General features: G+C 45.7%; 1 protein-coding gene across 2 annotated transcripts; it reads left to right on the top strand.

The window, feature by feature from the left end:
* Positions 1 to 1492: 1492 nt before the first annotated feature.
* LOC110486661 (coronin-1C-A) lies at positions 1493 to 10492 on the top strand. Of its 2 annotated transcripts, none has more exons than XM_021558430.3 (11): positions 1493 to 1545; positions 3661 to 3864; positions 7650 to 7772; positions 7957 to 8086; positions 8210 to 8391; positions 8629 to 8748; positions 8836 to 8940; positions 9254 to 9399; positions 9508 to 9565; positions 9650 to 9865; positions 10109 to 10492. In XM_021558430.3, exons 2-11 carry the CDS (start codon positions 3667 to 3669, stop codon positions 10199 to 10201), a joined length of 1371 nt encoding a protein of 456 aa, XP_021414105.1. In that variant the 5' UTR covers positions 1493 to 1545; positions 3661 to 3666; the 3' UTR covers positions 10202 to 10492. The 2 variants fall into 2 exon arrangements, with proteins under 2 accessions (XP_021414105.1, XP_090053033.1); XM_090196907.1 differs by having other exon boundaries at positions 1493 to 1867.
* Positions 10493 to 10513: the final 21 nt, after the last annotated feature.

Genomic DNA, 10513 nt, shown 5'->3' with positions numbered 1-10513 from the left:
ATGAATGTATATTATGGACCCTGTATGTTTGAATATATGAGCTGTTTTAAGATCTCATACTTCATGTGTGAAATCTGTGTTTTAATGTGTTTTGTCTGTCCTGCTCCATGTCTGGGTGCAAGTTGCATCCTACTGTGCCTCATCGACCCGCCTGTGTTCTTCTCACCAACGCTTCTGTTAATTTATGGCCATCTTGTATCTGTGTCTAGTTTCTCTACGTGTCCATCTGTAGTGTCTTGCATTATACAGACAGGCCCTCCCACTCCTCAGTCTCCAGCAACGATTGTGCAATAAACTGAAGTCTATATTTTTAAACCTGTCTCTGGCCTTCCATTCTGTCTTTTTGGTCTCTCCTGTTCTGTTCTCTTGCTTGTTTTAATGGAGATGTTTTCAGGGGGGTTGAGGGAGCAGGGTCTGGTTAAAGGATGCATACATGTGTCTTTAAACAGAGCCTAGCTGTACCATGGCATTCTCTGTTTGACTTCATCCTGTTATCCATACATGTGTCTTTAAACAGAGCCTAGCTGTGCCATGGCATTCTCTGTTTGACTTCATCTTGTTATCCATACATGTGTCTTTAAACAGAGCCTAGCTGTACCATGGCATTCTCTGTTTGACTTCATCCTGTTATCCATACATGTGTCTTTAAACAGAGCCTAGCTGTGCCATGGCATTCTCTGTTTGACTTCATCTTGTTATCCATACATTGTGCAAAGGGGTTAAATTGTGATTTTTGTAGGCGGTTGTCCTGTACACAGCAGCACCCTCTTTGCACATATTTATATCCCACAGTCAACAGTCCCCACTGCAAGTAGGCAACTACAGTATGGTAGATGCTAAGTGGGATCCTTGGGATGACCTAACCCTAGAATTCATTGTTCTTTATTTATCTAACTAGAGAAGTCAGTTCGGAACAAATTCTTATTTACAATGACAGCCTACTCGTGAAGCTCCCCCGGCCAAACCCTCCCTTAACCCAGACGACAAATGTGCGCTGCCCTATGGGCCTCCCAATCACAGCCTGTTGTGATACAGCCCAGGATCAAACCTGGTCTGTAGTGACGCCTCTAGCACTGCGATGCAGTGCCTTAAACCGCTGCGCCACTCGGGAGGCCCAAAGCTTTAGAGCACTCTGGAGACTCTGTTACAGTGACATTACAATGTTTATCTTCATATATATATATATATATATATATATATATCTTAATTTAAATGAAATGTAAACAAATCAAAGTAAACCAGACTTAGAAAGTATTGCACACACGCTTTGATGATTTGATTAGTCTAATTAATTAGGCTCACTTTGGTCTGCATATCAACAACTTCAATTCATCTCTTCTTGAGATCTGTAATTTAAATCTTTCAACCCCAGCAAGTAAGAAGACAGAACGTGACACCTCCCATTTCCACCTTCATCTAAAACTCACTTCCTCCATCACATAAAGAGATCTACCCTAGACTACCGGCTCCTACTCCTCTCTGGCGACACAGCAGAACCAAGCAGGGAGCCTGACTGAGCAGAACATTTCCCCATCACTAAAACAGGTAGGCCTGCTTTCAGCATCCTTCTCCTAGTAATCACAAACCATGTGACTGATAGTCCATAATTGCTGTCACTTTATATGATTACGCTGTAGGCCTACACACACACACACACACACACACACCATTATTGACATGTACTCCGGTCCTGATCCTTTATAACATTAAGGCACACTCTGCAAAGGATTATTGCATTAGATGAAAGTCTACCAAAGAGGTCTTGTGATGCACAAATGCTACAAGAACAGTGAGGCCTAAGTCTTTAGCCAAGGGATTCAGAGTCAGCGCAGCTTCAGATTTGAGGAAGTAAGGTCTGCAAATGGAGGTAAATTCTCTGCTCACTCTTTTAGAGTTGTCGTTTTACAGCATAAATGTATGGGCTGTAGGTCAGGACTGAGTCATTGTGTGCACTAATATTCTTATTGATAAATCTGAAACTTGTGAAATGTAGCCTATGCATTGAACATGAGGACTATCTACTGACAGTAATGCATTACAAACCCTACAAACCCTAAATTGGACGACAATATTTCAACCAGTTGCATTCTCTTTGGTTATAGCTCGCAAAAAGATAATATCATTTACATATCTGCCAACTGTTTAATGTGTGAAAAAGGAGCATTAGAGAGGGACAAGAGAGCATGTGTGTGAATGAAACGGAAAGAACGATAGTTTTGTGGTTCTGTTGTTTGTTCTGTAGGATGTGGTCTAACTGTTGCTGTAGGTTCCTGGTTCACATGATTTACAAACAGCAGTGGAGTATGCCTTTCTGTTTGCCTCTGTAGTCCCATATGCTCCTATTTCCTTCAATTCTCCATGTTTTCTCTCTCTGTGCGGGTTCATCCCTACGACTAGATGTGAGTTAAAGCATTGCACAGAGCCACAAGTGTACCTCGGATAATAAAGACAAAAAGAAACAGTTGCAGACTGGAGGAAGTAGTTGTGCAAGTACTTTCTTCCCCTTTTCTCTGCTTTTCCTGTATTGTCCTTCCTTCCTGTAGCTTTGTGTCTGTATGTTTGTCTCCTCACTAAGTGCTTGTCTTGTGGTCTAACTAGGGAGTGAGTCAGTGATGCTCATGTTCTTAAGACATTTTGTGGCATCTAAGGTCACAGTATTCAAATCCCTACATTGCTCTTCATATCCTGTAAAATGTTTATACTTGCATCTGTGTATTATTTATGCAAATTATGAACAGTTGCATTTATTTCACAGATTACTGGTTTTCTTCTGTACATCTCGCTCACTCTCTCTCTTTTTTCTCTCTCTCTCTCTCTCTCTCTGTTTATGTAAATGTTGTAGGGGTGCCGGGTGAGAGTTCACTGGCTACAGTAGCAGTCTGCATATTCTTAAATACAATAACCACTTGATTAGTCTACTGCTGTGCATTAACAACTCTGCCCCTCTTCCCTTTTCTTTTTATATCTCCTCTTAATTCTCCCACACTAACCCCCTCTCCTTTCCTTGTCCTCATCTCTCCTACTACCATCCCCCCACTCTCTCCTCGCCTTGTCCTCATCTCTCCTACTACCGCCCCATCCCCCCCTCTCTCCTCTCCTTGTCCCCCATCTCTCCTACTACCATCCCCCCACTCTCTCCTCGCCTTGTCCTCATCTCTCCTACTACCGCCCCATCCCCCCCCTCTCTCCTCTCCTTGTCCCCCATCTCTCCTACTACCATCCCCCCACTCTCTCCTCTCCTTGTCCTCATCTCTCCTACTACCGACCCATCCCCCCACTCTCGCCTCTCCTTGTCCTCATCTCTCCTACTACCGCCCCATCCCCCCACTCTCTCCTCTCCTTGTCCCCCATCTCTCCTACTACCATCCCCCCACTCTCTCCTCTCCTTGTCCCCCATCTCTCCTACTACCATCCCCCCACTCTCTCCTCGCCTTGTCCTCATCTCTCCTACTACCGCCCCATCCCCCCCTCTCTCCTCTCCTTGTCCCCATCTCTCCTAATACCGCCCCATCCCCCCACTCTCTCCTCTCCTTGTCCCCATCTCTCCTACTACCGACCCACCCACCCCTCTCTCCTCTCCTCTCCTTGTCCTCATCTCTCCTACTACCGCCCCCCCCCCCCCTCTCTCCTCTCCCCATCCTCATCTCTCTCCCCTATCAGGTCACCATGTCCAGGAAGGTAGTCAGGGCCAGTAAGTTCCGTCATGTCTTCGGCCAGGGGGTGAAGGCTGACCAGTGCTACGATGACATCCGCATCTCCCAGATGACCTGGGACAGCAACTTCTGCTCTGTCAACCCCAAGTTCGTGGCCATGATTGTGGATGCCAGCGGAGGAGGGGCCTTCCTAGTGCTGCCTCTGAACAAGGTGGGCCTGAGCAGAGAGACAGAGGTCAAAGTGAATACCTTAAGTGAAGTTAGAGGTTTTCATTTTGGAGAAGTGGTCTAACGTCCATTTCCCTCTCCATCTGTTGTGTAGATCTATGCATATGCCTCAGTCTCAAATCTTGAAGTTTCAAAATGTCACTTTCATTCATGCCCAGATTTTCCCAACTACGCTACAATTTTGATGAAAATGCTCATTGGCGTGTCGTTTGTACGTTTGTTCTAAGAACAATGTTTTTTCAACATTTGAATTTTGAATTTTGCAAGGCGGCATCACACATTGTGCTGAATAAGGAAGTTTGGGGCAGAGTTTCGGTTCTACACGTCACTGGCTCTCTCTGTGTTGTTGCTAGTTTTTCACCATATTTGGAGCGGTTCAGTGCAACACAGTCTTGACAGGATGTGGCTAGGGCGCAGTATAGTGCAGCTGCATATACAGTCAGGTCCAAAATTATTAACACACATGATAAAGATGAGAAAAAAAGGCTGTATAAAATATATATATACTGAGCTATTTACTGAGCTGGAGTTATATTTTCATGCCATCTGACTATAGCACCGCCTGGAGTTTGATCAATGGCATTGGCACATGAATTGGAACTGGGGCTAGGGTCAGATAACATGAAAATATAGCTCTTTGGTCATGCATACCAGTGGTGGGTTTGACATTGAAAAACAGAAGCATATGTGGGATGCAGGTACAGTATCAGCATGGGACGAATGTGCTGCAATATCAGCAACAAACACATACACTACATGACCAAAAGTATGTTGACACCTGCTTCTCGAACATTTCATTCCAATATCATGGGCATTAGTAGGAAGTTGGTCCCCCCTTTGCTGCTATAACAGCCTCCACTCTTCTGGGATTGCTTTCCACTAGATGTTGGAACATTGCTGCAGGGACTTGCTTCCATTCAGCCACAAGAGCATTAGTGAGGTTGGGCACTGATGCTGGACGATTAGGCCTGGCTCGCAGTCGGCATTCCAATTCATCCCAAAGGTGTTCGATGGGGTTGAGGTCAGGGCTCTGTGCAGGCCAGTTAAATTCTTCCACACCGATCTTGACAAACCATTTCTGTATGGACATCGCTTTGTGCACGGGGACATTGTCGTGCTGAAACGGGAAAGGGCCTTCCCCAAACTGTTGCCACAAAGTTGAAAGCACAGAATCATCTAGAATGTCATTGTATGCTGTAGCATTAATATTTCCCTTCACTGGAACTAAGGGGCCTAGCAAAAACCATGAAACACAGCCCCAGACCATTACTTCTCATCCACCAAACTTTACAGTTGACAGTATGCATTGGGGCGGGTAGCATTCTCCTGGCATCCACCAAACCCAGATTTGTCCGTCGGACTGCCAGATGGTGAAGTTTGATTAATCACTCCAGAGAACACGTTTCCACTGCTCTGGAGTCCAATTGCAGTGAGCTTTACACCACTCCAGGAGATGCTTGGCATTGTGCATGGTGATGAGCAGCTGCTCGGCCATGGAAACCCATTTCATGAAGCTCCCGGCAAACAGTTCTTGTGTTGACGTTGCTTCCAGAGGCAGTTTGGAACTCGGTAGTGAGTGTTGCAACCGAGGACAGACGATATTTACACGCAACGTGCTTCAGCACTTGGCAGTCCCGTTCTGTGAGCTTGTGTGGTCTACCACTTTGCGGCTGAGCCATTGTTGCTCCTCTGCGTTTCCACTTCACAATAACAGCACATACAGTTGATCGGGGCAGCTCTAGCAGGGCAGAAATTTGACAAACTGACTTGTTGGAAAGGTGGCATCCTATGACCATGCCACATTGAAAGTCACTGAGCTCTTCAGTAAAGCCATTCTATTGCCAATGTTTGTTTATGGAGTTTGCATGGCTGTGTGCTCGGTTTTATACACCTGTCAGCAACGAGTGGGGCTGAAATAGCCAAATGCATTAATTTGAAGGGGTGTCCACATACTTTTGTATATATAGTGTATGTAATGGTCTTATAGTAGTCAATATCTAGATTGATTTTGAATGCGTTATGTGATATTGAAGCATAAAGGTGTAATTGAAAGACTTTGACATTAACTGTATGCATATTCATATATAGAATAGATACGTAGATATAACAGATTTATTTTTTACCCAAAGATATAGACTGTCTCAACGTCATGGGTAGACGCCATTGCATCACTGTTTGGACTTGCCTGTAACAGGGATGAATAGTAGTCCTCTAAATCAAAATTCACAGTGCATTTAAGGACTAATGATTTGGTCAAAGGAAGCCATTGTTCCCCAATGAACGATAATTTGATTTAAAGGTAGACAGCGAAATGACTGCAGATATTGAGATGAGCAAGATGCACGACTTCACACAGTCACACAAAGTATCTGCTCATGTGCACCGGTTCACTTCACTCTCTTACAGTGTGGGAGCCACGGGACCAAAACAGCTCAGAAGTTGAGCCTTGCGCTTCAACGCTCTTAGTTGTTGTGGAAATTGACCCAGTATGCTGTTTACTTTCTGCATCTACGTCATATCGATGAGTCTACCTTGATTTATATGTTGTAGAAGTACATTTTTCTGTCACTTAACTACTCTGTAGTTATTACTACAGCAATATAACCAGTATGTGATCACTATTATTGAGACAGTGACTAAGAGGTTTTAGGATGGCAGCTGATTGTTCATCTACAATGAAGGCAGGAACTTTAGGAGAAACATTTGAATAAAGTTTTGAAAATAAACATTATGCCACTTCATATTCAAAATAAGGCATGTACTATACATCTTTAGTACATTATTGAATGTAGATGGTTTTGTTTTCATACTGTGAATGATGGGCGAGGGCCAACGTGACAGAGAGGACCAACAGTCCAGATCCTGTGTGTGTTCCACCAGGGCCAACAGTCCAGATCCTGTGTGTGTTCCACCAGGGCAAACAGTTCAGATCCTGTTTGTGTTCCACCAGGGCCAACAGTCCAGTTCCTGTTTGTATTCCACCAGGGCAAACAGTCCAGATCCTGTTTGTGTTCCACCAGGGCCAACAGTCGAGATCCTGTTTGTGTTCCACCAGGGCAAACAGTCCAGATCATGTGTATTCCACCAGGGCAAACAGTCCAGATCCTGTTTGTGTTCCACCAGGGCCAACAGTCCAGTTCCTGTTTGTGTTCCACCAGGGCCAACAGTCCAGATCCTGTTTGTGTTCCACCAGGGCCAACAGTCCAGATCCTGTTTGTATTCCACCAGGGCCAACAGTCCAGATCCTGTTTGTGTTCCACCAGGGCCAACAGTCCAGATCATGTGTGTTCCACCAGGGCCAACAGTCCAGATCCTGTTTGTGTTCCACCAGGGCCAACAGTCCAGATCATGTGTGTTCCACCAGGGCCAACAGTCCAGATCCTGTTTGTATTCCACCAGGGCCAACAGTCCAGATCATGTGTGTTCCACCAGGGCCAACAGTCCAGATCCTGTTTGTGTTCCACCAGGGCCAACAGTCCAGATCACGTGTGTTCCACCAGGGCCATGGAAACCCAGTAGAGTTCTCTGCTCTCTAAGGCTGATTTCAGGCACAGCTATACAAATGTAATCAGCTGACTGAGTTCCTCTCCTCTGAACCCTCTCTAGGTCTCTCTTCTGCCAAGACCACAGTGGTAGCAACACTCTACATCTCCATGTGTTCTTACTGCATACTGTAGTATTTATCTCCTGTTTGAGCCATCAGCTTGTGTGTGTGTGTGTTTATTTGTGTCATAGTAACCCATCTTTTTCCTTTGTGTCTCCCTGTAGACGGGTCGTATTGACATGTCCCAGCCCACAGTCTGTGGACACACAGGCCCAGTGCTGGATATTGAGTTCTGTCCCCACAACGACAACATCATTGCCAGTGGTTCAGAGGACTGCAGTGTCATGGTAAGTAAAGGTCACAACTTTTCACTGGCCATAATGTTGAGCTTGTTAAGTAGAATTATATTATGGACGCACTTTAGGACATATGTCCCTGTGTGATCCAGTTGATCAGTGTTCTGTATCTATGTACTGTGTTAACTCAGTGTAATGACATACCCTCCTCTTCCTCTACCTCTCCATCGTTCAGATTTGGGAGATCCCGGAGGGTGGCCTGGTCACGCCCTTGAACGACCCCGTGGTGAAGCTGGAGGGGCACTCCAAACGCGTGGGCATCCTCAGTTGGCACCCCACTGCCCACAATGTGCTCATGAGCGCAGGTATAGCACTGCTATGATGCATCGCCTCAGAATACAAGTGCCTCTTCAACTGTTAACATAAGTGGAGTAGCACTGCATGGCCTAAATGCCTGTTCCTCCGTCTCTCTCTCCCCTGGCTTCCAGGCTGTGACAACGTGGTGATCCTGTGGAACGTGGCGTGTGGAGAGGCCATGGTGAGGATCGACTCGGTTCACCCTGACCTCATCTACAGTGCCTGCTGGAACAGGGACGGCTCCCAGATCCTCACCTCCTGTAAGGACAAGACCATACGTGTGCTGGACCCCCGCAAGGGCACAGTCATTGCCGTGAGTGCCCCCCTCCCTGCCCCCATCAATACCACAGGAGAACCAGCCACTCTAACCCTGGACAGTCAGATGCACCTAGCTACCAGGTTTAATGTCATAGATCTCAATAGAATCACAGTCAGGGATTAGTTCATATAGTTCCCTTCACGTGTCTTTGATAGATGAACCTCCTTTGTTGAGTGTCTGTCTTTCCCTGAATCTACAATCTCTCTCTCTCTGCCTTTCTGTCTCTCTCAGGAGAAGGAGAAGACACACGAAGGCTCCAGGCCTGTCAAGGCTGTGTTTGTGTCCGATGGGAAGATCCTGAGCACCGGCTTCAGTCGCATGAGTGAGAGGCAGGTGGCACTTTGGGACCCGGTGAGTGTTATGAGACCATCATGAACTTCTTATAAAGCCTTATGAATCGTGTCTTAAGACCTGACATGACCTGTATGTGTTTGACAGAAGAGCTTTGGGGAGCCACTCACCCTGCAGGAGTTGGACACCAGCAGTGGTGTCCTATTGCCCTTCTTTGACCCTGACACTGGCGTCGTCTACCTCTGTGGCAAGGTTAGAGTTAAAAACACACACACACACACACACACACACACACACACACACACACACACACACGCACGCACGCACACACACACACACCCAGGAGGCTCAAATGCTTTTTGAGAACAGCTCAAAATAATGGCCAGAACGAAGCAAATGGAATGGCATCAAACACATGGAAACCATGTGTTTTATATATTCGATACCATTCCACCTATTCCGCTCCAGCTATTACCATGAGCCCTTTCTCCCCAAATAAGATGCCACCAACCTCCTTTGACACACACACACTATGGTTTACTAACCATTCATTTTCGTGCCTCAGGGTGACAGCAGTATCCGGTACTTTGAGGTGACGGATGAGGCTCCCTATGTTCACTACCTGTCCATGTACAGCAGTAAGGAGAGTCAGAAGGGCATGGGCTACATGCCCAAGAGGGGCCTGGAGGTCAACAAGTGTGAAATCGCCAGGTAACCACACAGAGTCATGGACATTTTCACTCGCCAGTATACACACACATACACACAAACGCTGTTTGTAAAATGGGAATGTATATTGTTTTATTCGTCCTCCACCAGGTTTTACAAGCTCCATGAGAGGAAGTGCGAGCCCATTGTCATGACGGTGCCCCGCAAGGTAAATTCACTTTTAAAAAATGACTATAACTCAAAGCATGTGATTCTTAAATATCTCACTTTCTCTCTCTCTCTCTCTCTTCAGTCTGACCTGTTTCAGGAGGATTTGTACCCAGACACCATGGGTCCAGAGCCGTCTGTGGAGGCCAATGAGTGGTTTGAAGGCAAAGAGGGCCAACCTATCCTGATCTCCTTGAAGGACGGTTTTGCGACAACCACCAAATCCAAAGAGTTCAAAGTTCACAAAAGTCTTCTGAAGACCACATCAGCAGCCATGGGGCATCAGCACGATAACACTGGGGTAAGGACATGGCTGCATCTACCTACATGCTTTGATATATCTGTGAATAGATACTGTATTTTAGATATGGCTTCCTCTTTTGCACAACTCACAAAGGAATCTCCCCTCTCCTTCTTTCTCTCTCTCTCTCTTTTTTTGTCTCTATCTTTCTCTCTCTCTCTCTCTCTCTCTCTCTCTCTCTCTCTCTTTTGTCTCTATCTTTCTCTCTCTCTCTCTCTCTCCCTCTCTCTCTCTCTCTCTCAGGAGGTACATGCCTTGCAGAAGGAGGTGAAGACTCTGAAGGAAACAGTAGAGGAGCTGACCAAGCGCGTGAGCGAACTGGAGAGCAAGAATTGAAACAGAGCCATTGGGTTCGAGATGGAGCTGATGGAGAGAGAGAAGGAGGTGTAAAGAGGAGAAGATAAAGAGGAGATGAAAGTAAAATAGTTAGAAATAGTTGTGGATGTTTGAAGGAAAGATGTTTAAAGGGAGAGTTGGAGACAGGATCCATCAATATCAGCAGCCAAATATTGTTGGGTCTGGAAGCTTGAATTCGTTTTTTGGTGTGAGTTGTCACATTTATAGAGACTTGTTTTTAATATATGCTCTTACATAGTTGGAAATAAAAGTCCTTAATATTTTCCAAAATATTTAAACTTGTTTTTCTTT

This window comes from Oncorhynchus mykiss, chromosome 13 (assembly GCF_057628025.1).
Source record: "Oncorhynchus mykiss isolate SJ-2025 chromosome 13, ASM5762802v1, whole genome shotgun sequence".
Taxonomy (NCBI): Eukaryota; Metazoa; Chordata; class Actinopteri; order Salmoniformes; family Salmonidae; genus Oncorhynchus; species Oncorhynchus mykiss.
The sequence above is the reverse complement of the archived record's forward strand: the minus strand, read 5'-3'. Positions and strand labels throughout refer to the sequence as shown.

Excerpts from the sequence above, each read along its gene's own strand:
- LOC110486661 (XM_090196907.1), top strand. Across the intron at positions 9,400-9,507 it reads AACAAGTGTGAAATCGCCAG|GTTTTACAAGCTCCATGAGA; the intron begins GTAACCACACAG and ends GTCCTCCACCAG. Across the intron at positions 9,566-9,649 it reads TCATGACGGTGCCCCGCAAG|TCTGACCTGTTTCAGGAGGA; the intron begins GTAAATTCACTT and ends CTCTCTCTTCAG.